General features: G+C 39.2%; 1 protein-coding gene across 1 annotated transcript; it reads right to left on the bottom strand.

The window, feature by feature from the left end:
* Positions 1-479: 479 nt before the first annotated feature.
* On the bottom strand, positions 480-17,318 carry LOC105354157 (putative methyltransferase NSUN7). Its single transcript, XM_023961120.2, has 13 exons — positions 17,149-17,318; positions 16,120-16,236; positions 15,547-15,729; positions 14,554-14,612; positions 12,693-12,829; positions 12,464-12,616; positions 11,911-12,094; positions 10,546-10,759; positions 8,125-8,268; positions 7,822-7,923; positions 7,630-7,747; positions 5,564-5,684; positions 480-1,569 (listed from the first exon to the last, which is right to left on the bottom strand). Exons 1-13 carry the CDS (start codon positions 17,186-17,188, stop codon positions 775-777), a joined length of 2,367 nt encoding a protein of 788 aa, XP_023816888.2. The 5' UTR covers positions 17,189-17,318; the 3' UTR covers positions 480-774.
* Between the last annotated feature and the right edge of the window lie 1,844 nt (positions 17,319-19,162).

Raw genomic sequence — 19,162 nt, 5'->3', positions numbered from 1 at the left:
GAATCAAAACAGACTAATTAAAAACTAATCTTAAAGTTCTCGTTGAAAAAAATCAATTAATAAAAAAGGTCAAATGGATGGTCGGTGCCTGCAGGCTCCCACCTGGAGACTAAATAAACAGCAACCTGTCAGATTAGTTTGCATTAATTTTATTTTTTTAATCATGAACACCTTTAACACTCATAGGCCCAGATAATTACACTCTCACCTCTGCTTTGCTGTTTACATCCTGCAATTAGTGCTAATGTTTTCACAGAGGCCCTTATATACATTCTGTGCATACTTGGGTCGAACAATTTTACCACATCATTTGTTAGATAGTTTTCATTTTATTTTCTACAGATTAATTGCACAGTTAATGAAAATGCCATGTTATTGTCTGGGCATAAAGACAATTAGTCAGCAGGCGTCCTCGGGGCAGAGGAGACGTTTTTGCTGCAGAAATGTTGGCGTAAAAAAAAGTAGTTTTTAGACCCTTATTTGATCTCATATTTTATTTTTCTCATGTGTAAAGTTAAATGTATATATACATTCAATATATAATTATGTCACATTTACATAGAAATATAAAACTATGGCACATAAATGAATTTAGCTACATTAATAGTAAACAAACATCGTTAAAATTCCTTTTGTTCAAGCTGGCCTTAACTGTTTAAGCATTTATCTCATGTGATGGTGTTAAAAAATACACCAATTGTTAATTTTTTTATCCTTTTTTTTCAGTTTGACCCAAAAGTAGAAACACTTAAGATAAACCTCACGGCTGCATTTTTAAATGTCAGGCAGTGAGATTGAGGATAAGGATGCTGAAGTGCTTACAGGCTGAGAAGAGACGCTCTGGGAGACAGAATTTCTGCTCTTGTTGCCCGGAGAAGAGGAGATGAGACAGGAAATTGGTGGTAGGACATGGTCTTTAGGCCTCACTGCTCCCTGTGTTGTTGCAGCCTTCTCCTGTCTCCCCTGTCTGGAGGGTTCGGCGGTGTCCTTGAGTGTTTCTGCTCCTGCTTGCTGAACATTTGGTCTTCTGATGGTTGAGTTGGAAGCAGCTGAGCTCTGCTGGGACTGACCCGCTGGATTCCCACTGATCTTGTGTGCGAGAGCTGTGATCAGAGTCAAGCTGCTGGAGGGTTTGTCTGAGGAAATTGATGCGAGCGTGAGACGCGGTATTTGTTTGGGCTTACTTGCTTTCTTATTGTGCGACTGGTTCCCTGTTTTCTTTGTAGACTTCTTTTGAACAGAGTCTGCTTTTCTGCTTTGTTTTTTTGCCCGTTTACGCTTTTTTTTCTTTCCTCCGTTCGTTTCGGTCACCTTTTCCCCGTCCTTCCTGAAGTCTTCCTGGACAATCTCTTGTCCCTGTTCTGAGGTTGGATTTTCAGAATCCTCCCCCTCCCGCCTCTCTGGTTCAGATGGGGATGATGGTTTGCTTATAGATGAAGCAGCTTGAGTCTTCTTGCTTTTCCCCTTTTTACGACCTCTTGGCGGTTCAGGAATTATGCCCCCCAGGAGGCCCTTAGCAGCTGCTCTTGCCAGCACATCCTGGACTGTTTCAACCTTTGTGGGGTCAGCCTGAAAAACACCAAGTTTTTGATTGAAAACAAGCAATTTTACACCTTTATAATCATAAACCCTCACATGAGAAAGATCGGTGCAACACAGCTTCTCAGATGTGACCGTGGTGTGACTGCTTTCTATTGCAGGAAAGACAAATTGCTTCTAAGTACTGTCCATCTCCTAAAAAAAAAAAGGAAGAAAATTTAACATCTCTCAAAGCCAGTTTAGAAAACTTATTTTTTCTTTTCTTGAATCTGTCATTTACTCCACATTTTTAATGGTAGGGAGCCCAAAAGTCATACACACTGTGAAACAATCTGTCCTCTTTAACTTCCCTGTGATGCCCCATTTAGCTGCTCTAAGCTCTGGCTCACTGATTTCTTTGTTTAGGGCAGGGGCGGGTGAACTACGGCCCGCGGGCCACATCCGGCCCACCTCCATGTTTGGTCCGGGCCCCGTGAACAATATCAGAGACTCGTGATCTTTTCTTTTCAATCTGGCCATGCGATCGAGACCCGTATAGAAGGTGACCTCTAATTCCACCGTCGTGCAGTCTGTGCCTCTGAAACCCTAAAAAAATCCCTGTCAAATAGAACAGAAGACAGTCTTCCCTTTCTACATCGCAGTTCATCTTTCGCGGTTGTATTAGAGAATGTATTATTATTTTTCCTGACTTCTTTTCTTTGAAGATAACAGAGACGTTATTTTCACTTCCCAAATAGTGTTGTTTATTTTGTTAAAAGGATCCATGAACGAATGAATTAAACTTTTTTCATGTATCACTTTACAACTCCTGCAGGGGAACCCAAGTGCTTCACAATAAAAGAAGGAGAAAAGAAGTTTAAAATTAGACACATCAGTGAAGAAAAGAGTTATTGTGGCCCTCACATGAAAAAGTTTGGAAACCCCTGCTCTAGCATCCATGTGGAGTCGGACGATTTGTTATTTTTCATTCTTCCGATTGTTCAAACATCAAATGAATGCAGCATTTCTCTAAGTTTGGGTTTTACATGAAGTGCATCAAATGGCTCTAAAATGAGAACAAAAGCCACAGTGTTGAAATAAAAACTCAAACATGTTCTCTTATAAGGTGAATTACCAAAACACTCCATGCATCTGCTCCCTGTCCGGTCCTTCTATCAAATTTTAGAACCGTTTGCCCACCCTTGGTTCAGGGGCAGAAGCTCTGCTCTTCCTGAACGTAGAACAGATAGATTGTTAAAGCTTTTTGAGCGATGCAAACATTTTTACATAAAAAGCTGTTTGTGGTAGAGTCCTTTGATTAGAGAAGTTCAGCTTTCAGAGGCGGCTTTGGTGTAAGTGTTCTACAAAGTCTTATTTACTTCATGCAATGTCAGTTACATGAAGTGTTATGGTGTCAATTCAGCGCCTAATGTATTGCTGAATTGACATTTTCAGTCATTTCTGATCCTAAGAACTCTTTTCGGCCGTGGTGCAGTGATAGGGTGGTCGACCTCTGATCGGGAGATTGCAGGTTCGATTCCCGCCTTGCCCGCCCATGTGTCGAATTGTCCTTAGGCAAGACACAGAATCCCACCTTGCCTCTAGTGGGAGGTTGGCACCAGTGTGTGGCAGCGGAGTCGCCATCAGTGTGTGAATGGGTGAATGCGACTGTGACTGAAGCGCTTTGGGCCTTCGAGGAAGGTAGAAAAGCGTTACATAAGTATACTCCATACATAGGGATATTGAGCTGTGAGTAAGAACGAAACATCTCACTTGCGTTTCTTCCTCTCAGAACCGTTCAAACAATTTCCTTCTCTTGAATACTTGAATAATATTTGCAAAATGAAGCTTTCCTGATGAAACAGCATGTGAGCGCTGACGGCTGACTGTCAATGTTTTGCTTAGAGCAATGCAGAGAAGATATTTCCCAGGAGCATCCATTCATTTATTTAAATGCAGATATGAAAAAACGTCAAAGCTTTTCTTTCTGTCTTTTCACACACCAGTATTTGATTGTCTTTGTTTTTTTTTTTGTTTCCTTGATTAATAATGCACGCTTTATATATGTATATATATAGTTAGATTTGTATTTGGGTGGGGCACCACAAAAGTATTGGTGGATCAAATATTCTGTTCTGTGACTTGACTTGCTGTGACCTTGAATTTCAATCCAATTTGACCTCCTGATTGGATTTTAAATGACTGCAATGAGCTGGACGAGCCAGAATCTGCTCTGTCTGTCTAAACAGATAAAAACCATGTGGATCTTCTTATCAGCAGACATTTAAACCAAAAATATAAACACAGGATAATTTAATACATTTGTGAGGTTCTCTAGACTGTCTTTCTAGAGATATAGACTGCATTCTGTGAGCAAATATGAAATTAAATCACCCAAAATTGTATTCATAAAACTTCACTAAAACATGTGAAGGAGTTACTGTTGAAACATGTTTCCATAATTAATGTGTCATAATAAACGATGTAACTAACATACACACTGCTAAAACAGATCCCTAGAAATGTGAAAGCTTTTCTTTAAATCAATCCATTTTCTCTGTACCCCTTTCGGGGGGATGGAGTTGCTGGAGCCTGTCCCAGCTACTGTTGGGCAAAGGTAGGGTACATCCTGAACTCCCACTCACACCTATGAACACTTTAAAGCACCCAGTTAATCTATGAAGCATGTTTATGGACTGTGGGGGGAAGCTAAAGTGTCTGGAGAAAACCTATGCATGCATGGAGAGAACATGCAAACTCAACACAGAAAGATGCTGTGCAGCCCACTTTTCTTTAAATAAGAAAAGAAATCGGATAGTGGGGTAGGATTATTGGATTATTGGTCTGGTCGCTAATACATGTTTTCTCAAACTAGGATTATTTTGTTATAGAAAAACTTTCTTGATAAGTTTATTTTTCTTGAAAAAAGGGTCTTTTTTACTTTTTAAGTGTTCGTTTTTGCAGATTTCATCCTCACAGGAGGTTTCTAGTCTCATAAAATCAAAGCCTGTTTTCAGTTTTAAGGTTTTAGCTTTCAGAGTGAACGACCTCTGCTGGATTGTTCTGTTTGGAACAAGAAAATAGGATAACATCCGGAAAAGGCGCACTCATCATTTTCTGCAGGATTTTCTGCTTTTTTTTGTTTTTCGTTTTTGTTACCTCTGCTTACCATTTTTGGTTTTGTTGGTGTCTGAACTTTACTCTGTTACCTTTGTTTGTGTTAAAACTTGTTTGTGGTGTTTTTATGGTGGCTGAGGAGACTCAACGTTAGAACTCCATCAAGCTGCAATGGTTTGACATCCCTTACACTAAAAGTCAAATTTGAAGTTGGCTTTCTGAAGCCAGATGGTTTAGCCTATGGGGCTGTCAGAGTGTTAGCATCACGAGGGCCTTTTTTTTTAAGGGGACAGAGCTCACTTTTCATCTGGAGTTCTTGGTTGTTCTTGCACCATAGCTATTTATATTTTAAATCCTTGACACTTCATTACCACATACCTTTTTTGCTTACAGGTAAACCAAACAAATTAGAACATGAAGTGTGTTTTTCAACTCTCAAAATTGCATTGCAAGTCTAATTGTGCTTATGTATTTGGTGCCAGATTTTCCGGCTGCAGAGGATCAATCAAAGGAGCAGCATCTCACCTTTTCCCTCCATTTGTTCTTTTCTTGGTTTCATGAGTAAAGCAGGAAGACGGGTGGGTACAACTGTGTGGATGCAGCATGCTTGAAGAGCTCTGAGACTGTCAGGATTATCCATTCATCTTTGCCATGAAGCTCTGATATGCACCAGTGGTCCGGGTATATTTTTTTCCATAACTTGTCTCTTTTCTTATTGAGTTGGAATAATGCTGCAGTATTTTCAAGGAGCACGACTTTGCATCTGCGTGTCTGCTGACAAGCTGCATGACCTCCCAGCAGACAGTAAAAGAGTGCTGCCTCAGCACTTCTGAAGGCAATCACGCACAGACACACTCGCCCTCACAGAAATACTCCAGTGCAAGAAACACCACCGACTCCCTCTGCCCCGACTCTTTTACAGCCTCACCTGACGCGATAGTCTGGCGATAAAGCATCCGTTGGTGAGCTGAGAAGGCGCTAGTCTGAAGAACCTGGGGTCCGCTGTGGCTCCTGGTGGAGAATCACTTGGAAAAACCGGACCACTCACCCTGAGGAAGCAGTGAAAAGCAGCTCATGAAGAACATGGTCAGCGGTTATTTATTATTGTTTTAGTTCAGGGAAAGGTCAACAACTAGGGGCACTGCATGAAAGCTGTCACCTTCAGAAGTGGCATTGTGGTAGATCGTCACCCTAAGATCGGGAGGTTGGAGGGGGTTGGAGTTGGTTTTGAGCGACAAAACGGTTCCAGAACGCGATCTGGCTGCATCGGGGTCAAATGTGGCAATTTGCACAACCAGGTGTGTGACAACAACTAATGGAACTTTCCCTCAAAGACCCTGCAGGTGTTATGATAGTCAAATGGAGAAAACGTTTTTCCGATTGTGTCCAAATTCCCTCATTATTTACTACTTAGTGCACTAATTTACAATTCCAAGAGTCTCTGTGAAAAACTATTGTGCAATGATGCTCACTGGAATGGCAAATGTAGACCGCAGTGCACTGTGTTTAAACAATGTATCATTTGAAAAAAATATATATAACTTCATTTTTTATATTTCATCTAAGTTTTTACTATTAGAACACAGTGGACTCATAAATAGTCTTTGTAAAATATTAATATTTGTCAGGTTTCAAGGGTTGACCTCATTTTTTCCCTTTCAAAATAAAGTAGTGAGCTTTGTTGTCGAAAAGCGTTAAAATCCAGGGCACTGGATAGTCCTGCAAGTCCTTTAGGGGATGGAGAGTAGGTGGGGGGATTTGGACACATTAGTTTATATAAGTTATTAAAAACCTTAACACCATGCCCCAAGTGATGTAGCACAAAAATATGGAGCTCAAAGCTGAAATACAAACAAAAGTACTGTAAATCTTATTCTGATTCTTTACTTTGAACAAGTGTCTCGTTCCTCTTCCTGTTATGGGAGCATTAGTGAGGGACCCAAAATGCAGGAGACCGGACTTGTGACGGTGATAAATAAGGTCAAAGGATGACAAAATCATGAAGCAAATAGGAAGACAAAGCAGACATCCTGACCAGACTGACCTGAAAACAAGACACTTCAAGAAAACTGATGTTTGAAAAAGCCTGCAGCAGCCATGTAGCAGTTGGACCAAAATAAAGCAATAAAAAGTTGAGAGAAAAGAATCCTTAACTATGGCCACAATATATTTTAAGAGATTGTTACTTTTTCAATATTTGGATCTTTTGTCGCTTTTGTTTTATCTGTCCAGTGTTCTCGAGTGTATTGGACACCTTTTTTTAAATATAAAATCTTTAGAAATACGTTGTTGTTCAGCCGTGATATATTTTTTTAAATATAAATAAATTCAAGCTTTTATTTGACAAATCACTTTAACACATAAAACGCTATAAATTAAAAGCTTAACACAATTAAAATTTTTTAAAACTATTAAACAAGTGAAGAAAAGCATAAAAAAACCTTAAAGGTTTAAAGCAGGGCAAATTCCCTTGTTGGACCAAATGCGTGACTATAAAAATGAGTTTTAAGTATATAGAAAAGATGCTTCACTGACATTTAGAGGCATAAATCCTTGTGTGACAGCTGGCAGTTCAGCCTGAAAGGACAGTTTTGAAACGTCTGGGAAAGCAATCCAGTGAACGTGCCAGTCCTCTTGATGTTTCAAAAGAGTCAAACACACATTGAATGCTCACAAAATTGGAGATTTATCAGTGAGGAGAAGAAGCGCTCATTGTTTTTCCTGTTGGTTGTTGTATTTTCTCCCAAATGACTGACATCCTGGGGATGTCAGACTCATACCTACACATGCTCACGGCAGTTTATTATTTCAGCAGCTGCCTCTGGACGTCTTCGAATATGTTGAACAATTCTCAGTCCTTCACTGTTCATTTCAATCCTGGACAGGCTTACGGCAAAGAGATCAGTGCAAAGAAAAGTTACTGCTCTGCTTTGCAGTGGTGAACGCTCAAAGCAAACGCACAAAAGGGGAACAACGTTTTAGTTTGGGTTGTACCTGAATGGCAGCAGTTTGGGAGGAGTGCGGGCTTTTTCTAGAACCTTCCTCACCAGATCCTCATTTTCGTCAGGATAGACTGAGCGAGTGCAGTACAGAACAGTCTGCACCTTTGGAACTGACAAGCAGAGAGAGGAAGTGAATGGTTGGAGTTGTTGAAATGTTTCTTTGAAACAGTGATGTTGTACTCACAGGTGAGCGCATGACCCAGCAGCCATGATTGTTTGGTGGTCAGGGAGAGCATTTTGCTGGAGGAAACAGAACCCTGGGACAATTCTGGCAGTAGAGTCCAGTCTGTTAACAAATTCATTCACCTTTTTTAGATTTCAACAGGAAAAATTAAAACTTTTTATTTCGAACAAAAAAATGGCAGTTTTGGAGTTTTATCATTTGTGTTTTCTCTGGGTTTTCCCATCTTAATGTGGGAAATTCGTTCTTTTTTAGAAAAAATTTTAAACATGGGGCACATTTAACACAACCCTTTGATTGACACACCTCCGTGTTCGCTGTGCATGGTGGGCACCGGGTCATTGAGGGCAGAGGACGAACACTGTGGCAGAACAGCGATGACTCTGATCATCTGAGCGCTGGTGTCCCACTCGCTGAGATTGGAAAAAGCATCTGAAAGGATTTGAACATCTGCAAAAAATTATGGGTATGAGTCAGGAAAGTACAAAAGAGACGCAAACTGTAAGGATTCACCACTGACTGTTTTTTTTAGTATCTATGACTCGGCAGGCTGTTGAGATCCCCTAGGGTAGGCATGTCTAAAGTCCGGCCCGTGGGCCAAATGCGTCCCGCATTCAATTTTGCAACGACCCGTAGGCTCCTTTAATAAAATGAATGATATGTGGTCTCCAGCATTTTCTAAAAACTAGGTGTACAATTTCTTGATGGGGGATGGCTAATTTATGATTTACAGACGAGACATGCCATCAACATCAACGACAAGTTAACTAGGAATGAATAGTGCGAAAAAATGAGAACTTGACAGTAGTTTAGGCCAAAACGTATTAAAAATGATTGGTTTTCTGCGTGAAATATGCCGTGGTAATGAAATATTAATTAAATAGCTAATTTTTATTTAATGGCAAAATAGTTTAAAGAATGTCAGGCCAAATGGTTGGCCCTCACACATTTTTCCCCTCACCAAACCTGGCCTTCTTTGCAAAAAGTTTGGACGCCCCTGCCCTTAGTGAAAGCGCTTTCTTTTTCTGAGATGTGTGTTGCAGGTCTGGGTTCCAAAATTCATTAAGGTTTGAAATGTTGCAGAACTTTTAGGAGAACAATTGACCAGGACGTGGCAATGTGACATGCAGGTATCAGGTGAGAGTAAAGCCGCAGACTTCATCATGTTCAAAATCTCATTAAGCTGCACCCACAGGTCCTGAGCTGCGCTGTATGATGGATCCCACAGCGAAGAGGAGATGTGTGTCAGGTGATTGTAAGTTCCTGAACTCTACAGCCTCTTCTTACTGTTCAGGATGTCCAAGATGAAATGTCAACTGTTGCTTTAGGTTCCTTTCAAAGTTTTTCTTTCCTCAGAAATCTTGAAAGTACAGATATTTTGTCATTGAAAAAAAAAGAAGTAAACACTGAAATGAACAATAGCAGACAAAGAAAAAAGTATTTTAAAGACACGATCTGACCCATTTGAGGTTAGATTTGAACAGATTGGACCCAGCTAGATCCAGCGATGTTTATTGTTATTTATCAAATGCAAATGTAAAGCGTTAACTGGTAAGAGGGGAAGGTTTGAAGGCTTTCCAGATAAATCTAGTTAAAAGGTTTACACACACAGAGCATCTTCACCTCTATTGAAATCTCTATTGAAAGTTGAGGGTTGAGTGTCACTAATCTGTCACTGCCATATACTGAACAGATCAAATCGCAGTTTAAAAAGTTCACTATCTGATTTAAATTCCAATTTGACACCATTTTTGAACCATTTATCAAATTTTCATTCTAAAACCAATTTTATTAGGTTATAAAAAACACATAAGTGGGGATTAAGACAAAACAAACAGAAAACTTCTCTTGGTAAACTTGATATTTCTTACATTAAAACAAACAAAAGAACAGTTTTTCTCTACAAACATTATAACAGTGCTGTAAAAGAACATCAGTTAATAGATTTGGTATAGTTATTGTATATTTTTTGTGAAGTTCAATTGAATTATTACATTTGTAAATATGACCCTGGTCACTTATTTCACAGCCAACGAAACATCATCATCATTCTTCATCTATTTGTATTCTGACCCTTTTACAAAACATGCAGCCTAGTTATGCTTCAGTCCAACAGAGAATTATTCCAACATGAAATTCTCCTGAAGGACACAAAATGTTCAGCTCAGAGTGCAGCAGGAAGAGTACATTTTTATACTCGAAGGGGTTTGACGATAAGGCGGCTAAGTGCTGTCAGTCCTGAACTTTTTATCAACTGTTCAGGGAATTGAAGGCTTTCAGAAAAAACAGCTGCCTGTGGAAACAAACTAGAACCTCTTCGAGGAAAAAAACTCTTTCACTGAAATAGGGTTGACATGATCAGAAAAGTTACATTTTGAGTTCTTATAGCACTTCAGTATCATTATAAACTAAACATATAATTGTATGTTATAACACATTAAGCCATAAAAAATAGCTATAAATTATGAAGAGAAGAAAACTGCCAAATGGATCTTATTAAAAATGTGCAATAGTTGTAGATTTTCTTCATATCCTCCCAATTTTTGCATCAGAAACAATGAAAAACTAAAACCCAAATATGGAGCAATAGTTAATTCTAAGGAACCTCCAGCTGTGATAATAACAAAAAGATCATTAACAAATAAAGTTTTAGACTCATTTTTCCAAAAGTCTCAAGCATATGCTCTACCGTCCGAATCCGATCGCTGAGGTCTAATCGCCACTCACTTTGTATGTCCATTTGTGCGAGCAGCTCCCGCATTTCCTTCACCTGTGACGGTGTGTGATCGGTGCTGCACACCAGCACTCTGCCCACGCGGGAAGCAGCCACAGTGGCGATGTGAGCCACGGTCAAAGCTGAGAAGGACCCCACCACCAACACGTCGGCTTTTTCATACAGAAGAGGCTGCAGAACCCTGACTGTCAAACACGCACTTCTGTCCTGCATACAGAAGTATAAGCCAGTGTTATATATCAACTCTATATAAATATTAGAATACAGTAAAAGCAAATTCTATGTTCAAGAAGGGAACAAAATTTGACCTTTAATTAGTAAATCAGTAATTAGTATCTATCCGCTTTGTCAGGCACACCTGTCCAACGGCTCGTTAACGCAATCAGCCAATCACATCACAGGAACTCAGTGCATTTTGGCATGTAGACATGATCAAGACGATCTGCTGCAGTTCAAACCGAGCATCAGAATGGGGAAGAAAGGTGACTGGAGTGACTTTGAACGTGGCATTGTTGTTGGTGCCAGTTGGGCTGGTCTGAGTATTTCAGAAACTGCTGATCTACTAGGGCTTCTAGGGAATGGTCTGGGAAAAAAAGGAAATATCCAGTGAGCAGCAGTTCTGTGGGCAGAAATGCCTTGTTGAGGCCAGAGGTCAGACTGGTTACAGCTGATAGAAAGGCAACAGTAACTCAAATAACTACTGGTTACAACAGAGAAGAGCATCCTAATGTACAACACATCCAACCTTGAAGCAGATGGACTACAGCAGCAGAAGACCACACCAGGACCACTCCTGTCAGCTAAGAACAAGAAACTGAGGCTACAATACACACTGAATCACCATAATTGGACAATAAGAAGGAATGTTTCCAGTACCTTATTGAATCTATGCCACCAATAGTTAAGGCAGTTCTGAAGGCAAAAGGTATACCTGGCAAGGTGTACCTAATAAAGCGGCAGCTGAGTGTATTAATAACTCTTCTACATTGGGTGATAAAGATTTTTTCATGCAATGTCCTACTGTGTGCAACTTATAAGACTTTTATTTTTCTCATTTCCTTTAGGAATTTTCTTGTATTCTTTTTAATGATTCCCTATGTTTTTCTTTTAAAGTAAATGTCAAAAATAAAACATGAAAATAAAAACTTTGAAAATAAAAATCCTCCTGAAAACGCCAAACATTTGTGCTCAGATTCATGCACCTTGAATTTATTTTTCTAATTTGTAAAGTCCAAGTTGAACTTTTAAAGAGCAGAATGACATTGCATGTAATAGCATTTCTTTTTTTTTCTCTCTGGGAGATTAATCTTTTTTTTTACTCTGTTTCTTCCATCTGTGCTTTAAGTGTAGATTTCTACCTGTATGTTCAGCACATGTGTGGCAGTGAGACGGCTGTGCAGGAGCTTAGCCTGCAGGCTTTGATGGAAGACAAGAGTGTCTGGACAGAGTGGGTCTTTGCAGAAGGTGAACTCCGTGAGGTCTGTTATGTTCTGAGCTTCAATAAGGCCGGCGCTTTGCAGGGCTTCACAAATATCAGCAAGACTGCAGAAAAAAAAAAAAAGACCCAGTCTCATTTATTTTATCAGTGTGATATCAGCTTCTTCTCAGTGTTACATTGACAGAATAAAAGACTTTTACCCTCAAGTTACCACAGTGTCATTCACAAAGACCCTTGTGCTCCTAAAAACTTGAAAAAATATTCAAAATTCAAACCGTGAGACTGCCTGGAAACTGTGTTTCTCCCAAAAACAATAAAATTGAATACAACCAAAGCAGTTACAATATAAGTTCTTATATAGTTTGTTCTGCAAACACAGGTTTTTTTTTTAAATCCGAATTAGTCCAAAAATTTACAAGACTTTAAAAAGAAAACAAAAGTGCATTATTACTTGAGGAAAAACAAAGACATACCTTATCTTGTGGGTGTTAATCCATGCGTAGAGTGGCAGGATTTTAGCTCTGGTTTGTTTGGTCCTGACAGAGTCAGGCAAAAAACAGGAGACGCTCCGCAAACGATGTTTAACTCTGAAGCGAGCTAGATTTGCAGCCAGCTTGGTTTTGCACCTGTAAGAAACGGATCACACTTGCACCCATCCCAATGCAACAATGCAATTACAAAGCTCTTGAGATCTAAACACACTTTTGAAGAATCCTCTGCAATTCCCTCACTTCTTGGAAAACCTCCTGTCCCTCTTTTGGTACAAGCTCTTGTAGAGCAAACTTTTTTTCCTGGAGCTCAAACAGCATCACCATCGCCAGGGGCAACAAGTCGCTGTCCTGCAAACATAACTAAATTAATCACACAGAGAAAATAGACATAATTATTTTTCAAGACTGTCATTCATAAACAAGATTTAATGAATCTGGCATAGAGTTGGAGAGAGGTTGATGCAGCGATTTTTCTCCCCTGGAGTTTCAGCTTCATTTCACGTTACTCTCAACTTTCCACATATTCCACAACTACCTTTACAGATGATCAAATGGTCAAACCTGTTGGGGGAAAGCAGGTGGCACGCACACAATTTTGAGATCATAGACAGCTCGGTTAGCTGATTTTCTACAGGCATGCTGCAGGCGACAGGTCGTAGTGAACACTTAAACGACACATATGGGTGGACTAGGTGAGACTTTATGGATTATTCATTTTCTTAACCCCCCCCCAATCGCGCACACTTTGCAAGGAGCCCATTAGTTCTGTTCTAGTGATAAATGCTCATTGCACCCTCTGTGCATGCATCCTGAAAGTTAGAAATTAGAAAGTGTTTAAATATCACCAGCATACCCCTGTGCGTGTGGCATTTGTGCACATTAAGTAAGGAGCCAATACACGCACCTCAATAATGACTACAGTGTGGTTTAAAGGGTCTATATCATGCAAGATCAACTTTTTAAAATTTTAGATGCTTTATAATGTTCATTACTCCCAAAAAAACAACAACCCCAAAGTGGTATTTGGATTCATTCACTTATTTCTGGGTATTTCTTCCAATGTGAACATTCATCTTTGCAAAAGTTACGATGTTGTTTGTTTTCGTTGGCGACACGCTGCAGAGCCCGACTCTAGGTCAATGTCTTGAAATGGGCGGCCCCCATTTCACCCATTACAAAAGGCGGCGTTTGTGTTTAGAAAATAATTTAGGAAAACAACTAATATTTCATAAAAATGTTGTTCTTTTGTGTGTCTAAGGTAATATATTACCATGTAAATGCCCTTTAAAAGTACACGGCATTTACAATTTTTAGAAACATTTTGAATTTTAATCTGAGCAGAGTTTTAGGGGCTATATGTATTTCTTTTGCTACCTCTCTTGAACCTGTCTAAGGTTGTCTGACACATGAATTGATCCTGCATATAAATACCATCCCTCCGTCACTGTCTCTGCCTGTGGTTGACAATAATTTTTTTAAACCGGTAACTGAAAATAATACGTAAAGAGACATTAAAATGCCCATTAAAGCTAAGATTACCTTTCTGCTGTGTTAAATCGTCTGTGTTCATAATGGTCTCTTCCGGGTTAATTGATCACTCCAGGTATTCTGACACCACAAGCCAAAAAGCTGTGTGCATAAAAGGTGAAACACGTACAGTGCCGTAAAGCTGTTTGTAGAATAATAAAAAGGATCTGTGGTGGGGTTTATGGTCTTGCTTCCGCAGTAACGGCCTTTCCCCCTGCATTCTGCTCCCCAATAAACTTCCCATCCCCACATACACAAAAACAGTGTCTGTTTATCACTGTATGTGAGGTTGCACATTGTTTTATGGAGTAATTTAGTCCCCTAGTTGGAGAATGCGTCTTCTTGTATGCATCTCTTGTCACCTATAAGCAGCCAGACAACAAACGATCTGAATACAAATGTTCTTTAAACTGCAGCACTGTCTGCCTCCCCAGCATGATCAGGGGAAGCACTGATGCTTTACTGGAGGACAACAAAAAAAAAAAAAAAAACTCACATTTTTTTTTCTACAGCGAGATCCAAAATTGAAATGAGAAAGGACTCACCATATGTGGACATTTTTGCAAGCCGCTGTTAGCAATCACATCCATGAGTAACTCTTGATCTAGAATAAGAGTTTAAAAACAATAGAAGAAATACGCACATAAACGAATGTTTCTTTTTTGCACATCAAGTTTTCTCACCAAGTACATGTAGTTGTACAGTACCTCTGTACCTCTCATTTATACAAAAATACAATTGAATGATTTCTATGTGCCATTGTTTTCAAGAAAAACCTAGTAGCCAAAAATAATCCCAAGTCCTCCATGATTTCATAGAAACATTTTTTGTATTGCATCACAACACCTTGTAAAACTATTGCAATACTTTGTCTTTTATGCAATTCAAAGATCTGAATAGAATGCATTTTGAGGTTGAAGAGGCTTGGCAAGATGTAGTTTATTGTTAAGTACTACAAGTATACTTAGTCTATGCTTAAAATGTTCAAATTTAGTCTAAAAAAGTATTTAGTTAGTATACTTCCAACACTACACATACATTGTCAAAAGTTCACACACTATACTTCGTTCTGTACTCAAGTATACTTCATAAAATAAACTTCAAATGTTCTACTTTTTGTTAAGGGTGATAGTAGGTTTCTATGCTAAGAATGCAGCTGTCTGATATCATTGGTTAGAAAGGTTGTTTTTAGTTACTGTCAGTTGAGTCACTTAAGATGCACATTTGGTTGCATCATTGCAACCAAATCAATGATGCATTTGATTGATTGCAATGAAATGATGCTAAACTCTAACAGCACACTGAGTAAAACTTTCTTTTTTTAAAGCAGGGGACACAGTTTGGTAGGGTTTAAACAAACAACTGTTGCACAACTAAATAAAAAATAAGTGCTCTTTTAAGTATTTTACTGGGTGTGTTTTTGTGTGTTTGATGCATAAACCCATACAGTAAGATAACAAAACAGCTTTAACATCATTCTTTTTCTTTTTTTGGTGATAGGGAAACAATAATCTTGAATGGTTCACTGCTAAACTTACATTTGAGGGTGTTGAAGGCGAGCTGGTAGGCCTGTTTTTCTGTGTTTTTGTCTCCACTCCCCGACAGCGGTATGTCTGTCTTTTCTCTGTGTGGCAGGAGGTGATGTGGCGCTGGCTTTTCAGCATGCAGCCACTGGAAAATGGCTGCGGCCTGGAGATAAACCTGATCTGAAAGGCGTCTGTCTGAGGAGGAAGAGCAAACAATGCATGTTCAAACGAAGGTCTGAGGTAAATAAATGTGATAAAAAATGTATTAGGTCCCATTTTCTACGTTGACAAGGATGAACCCTTCAAAGAACTGAAAGTCCGACTTTAGGATAAAGTTTCAGTTTGCTTTGTTTCTCCTCTCTGCTTCATTTGATGCTCTCAGCTCATCCGGCAGACTGCAACCTGAGGCCAAACACATGCCGCCTTCTCTTCGGTTTCACAATAAAAGCTCTTACTACTTTAGTTCAACATCACATCAGCGATCAGCATGCAACCTCACCACTCTTGGAGCTAAATGATCATGACAGATTATGAAGAAGCTTCAGAGAAATGTTACATGATTTTTTTTTAAATTTAAAATCTTACCTGGGGAGGAATGCAGATCAAGAAGAGGAAGAGTGGGCAGGTTCCTTGTGTGGTTTTGATCAGAGGGAACTGCCTGCTCCGTCTCAGTATTCATATTGACATCCTCAGTGGAGCTTCCTGTGCAGTAACAGAGAGGATGAGAGTGAAATACTTGTAGAGGGTTGGCAGCTACTCTCTTTTGGGTCATTGATGTTTCTGCAAACATTTAACAAACACTTTGTGTGTTCAAATCGCTGACTGATGTACAAATATAATCCTGGTTCATGTGTCTTCTTCCTTCAGTGTTGCTATTGGTAAAGTGCATTTATAGGTTCCTCATGGTGCAGTTAGAGGGTAGTTCAGATACAGCCATGAATAAATAATCAATTGCTGTCCGACCCTGGACAAAGGTCCATCTGTGACTCACCTGCTTAACTCGTGTGCGAGAAGCGGTGCTTCAATAACATTGATTACCTTTTTTTTTTTTACTGGAAACATGCCCAAAACACCCTGCCACAGACTGCCAATCTGTCCTGGGTGTACCCCCTCTTCACCCAACAGTAGTTAGATTAAACTCTTGCATCCCCATGAAATACCCCGTGGAATACAGCGGGTTAAGAAAAAGGATGGATGGATGCCCAGAACCTGAATTATTTTGACCTCAGAATCAAAAGTCTACATGCATCCTACCTGTTCAGTGGCATTTCTTAATTTTTATTTAAACATCTAAACAGGCAGCCCCCTAATTAAACCTGAATGAAGACAAAAAGACATATAGAGTCTAATTTGCTTTTACTAAACTCATAAATGTTTAAAGAGCAAAGTCAGAGTTTATCGGAAATGTGCAGTATGTCCAATAAGGCGGCGTGTCAGGTCGAAAGGAATAAATGAGTGAATTTCAAACAGCACCGATTTAATGAGTGTCAAGCTGTTTTCTGCACCCTGCAGATGAAAACTTAAGAAGCAGCGCGTGGAAGAAAGGGCTACAACAGCTTACTGTAATCTGCACAGAGGATGATGAGCTGTTTAAAATTGCATAGCAGGTCTTACCATTGTCATTCAGAGCCCTCTTCACTGAAACTGCACTCATCTTCACAAAGAAATGCAGGGTAAGCAAGTATCCAGAAGCTTTCCATAAATTTCTAACTGCTGTTTTCTGCTCGGTGTTGTATTTCTCAGTGTCAAGGGCCTGGATGCTTCCTGATGCCTCTCCCTCTTTCTAATGCATTTGTTCGGCATGAGCCTTCCTGAGTTTGGGAAAGCCATGGCAACAATATGATAATGAAGGAGGCCTGATCCTCGAAGACAGACATGTAAAGTCTAAACTCTTTCCACCATCACTCTCATATTGATTACTTTGACTGCTGGCTGTAAAAGCGCTTTCGTATCATTTTAAATACAGTCTAAGTTCCTGCATGGAAGTAAAAGTGTAAAAACAAACAAACAGAGAAGTAAGAATAGGAGCTTAAAAGCTGTGATCTCTGCCTGAGATGGTTTAACTCCTCCAATTAAACAGATGAAAACATAAAGAAAGTTTGAAGTGTAACTATCATATTAAAAACGTATTATGCATGATTCTGCAAAAGCGTGTCATAAAATATTCAGACTTTGTTCCTTTGATGAGTACAAAGAGTTTTCTGGTTTATGTAAAGCATGTACACTCCAACGTTATTCAGAAACGTTCCATTTCGTTTTGGAAATTTAAACATAAAAAGTACAAACATTGATCCATTGATCTTTCAAATGACATATCAAAATTGTTTTACTGTTTACCTGTCTGGTCACAGGCTTGCAGTACATCTTTACATTTTACAAACTGTTAAAACTTTGGAGAAGAAACCCAACGTTGTTCACCATTGTTCAACATTACAAAAACATGATTTACTGAGTTGGCGAAACATGGTCAAATTCTCAAATCTCTGTCTCATGTCCAAAATTCTTCATGGCTTACTATCCCCTCCTCTCCACCAGTTTGTAAACAAACAACAGTCAGAGGAGACTGCATAAATCCCTTTGGAAATAGTGTTTTTGGTCAACCTATAATTCATTTTAGACACAGTTAAAGAAATGGCTCATTGGGAATCAGTGCTGTCAACACTAAACTTCCACTTACTGATCCCCGCGACCATCTTGTCTTGTATGTGTGTATATGTTCATACATTTGTCTGATTTTGGATCGTGATCTGAGGCACGAATGGCGAGTAAGGAAGGGGGAAGCTCAGTGAGGTTCAGCAGGGCAAGACCATGTAAAAATTAAAAAAACAAATAAAAGAATCTTAAAATGAACCCTAAATGGACAAGCAACCAGTGGAGCGATGCTAAAATCGGCGTGATGTAGTCTCTCTTATGTCCTCCAACCAGAAGACAGGCAGCTGCATTTTGAACACATTGGAGACATGAGAGAGACGACCACTGAGCTTATCTGCTGATCCAGTTTAAAATGACTGTCCAATTTAAAACCCAAGTTCGAAGCAATTGGTTTTAAAAAGGCAGTCAAAGGACCCAAATCAACTGGGGACAGCCCACTAAAATCATTCGGTCCAATAACTACAACTTTAGTTTGGTTTTCTTTAAAACTCAAGACAATTCAGATTTGAATGTCTTTTTCAATGGTGAATAGGGCCAAGAACTGGCAGCCCACGTCATCAAAACAAAGCATTTAGACAGTGGAAGAGAGTCAAGCACAAATACATAAAAACATATAAAAGTTTTTTTTTTCTTATTGTTTTCAAAATTTGAACAATTTGAACACAAAAACGTTTGAACAGTTTAAGCATCAAGTATCAAAAATATGTCAGCCCCCCCACCCCACCCCACCCTTCAACTTAAGACAGCCATACAAGTAAAATAATTAAAAAATAATTATACTAATAATAAAGATAAAAACTAAGTAAACAAAAAAATAAAAATAAAAAGGTATACAGGCAGTTAATACATACAAGGATGTGAACTTTTTTTTTTCCACATGTGTTACAATTCACTGACCAGTTAGTTTATGAACAAGGCATTAAAGAAGATTGCTTAATGTTTTGTCCCTGTAAAAGTAGACCCTTTAAGTTAAGCA

Source organism: Oryzias latipes, assembly GCF_053564925.1.
Source record: "Oryzias latipes strain Hd-rR chromosome 1 unlocalized genomic scaffold, Olatipes_Hd-rR_3.1 chr1_Y".
Classification (NCBI taxonomy): Eukaryota; Metazoa; Chordata; class Actinopteri; order Beloniformes; family Adrianichthyidae; genus Oryzias; species Oryzias latipes.
Note: the sequence above shows the minus strand (reverse complement) of the source record. Positions and strands in the feature narration are given on the sequence as shown.

What these genes read in the sequence shown, in the direction of transcription:
- LOC105354157 (XM_023961120.2), bottom strand. Translation starts at nt 17,188, where the DNA reads ATGAGTGCAGTTTCAGTGAAGAGGGCTCTGAATGACAATG. An exon ending in TGATCTGCATTCCTCCCCAG is followed by an intron (nt 15,730 to 16,119) that starts GTAAGATTTTAA and finishes CTTCCTCCTCAG; the next exon opens with ACAGACGCCTTTCAGATCAG. An exon ending in ATTAACACCCACAAGATAAG is followed by an intron (nt 12,095 to 12,463) that starts GTATGTCTTTGT and finishes TTTTTTCTGCAG; the next exon opens with TCTTGCTGATATTTGTGAAG.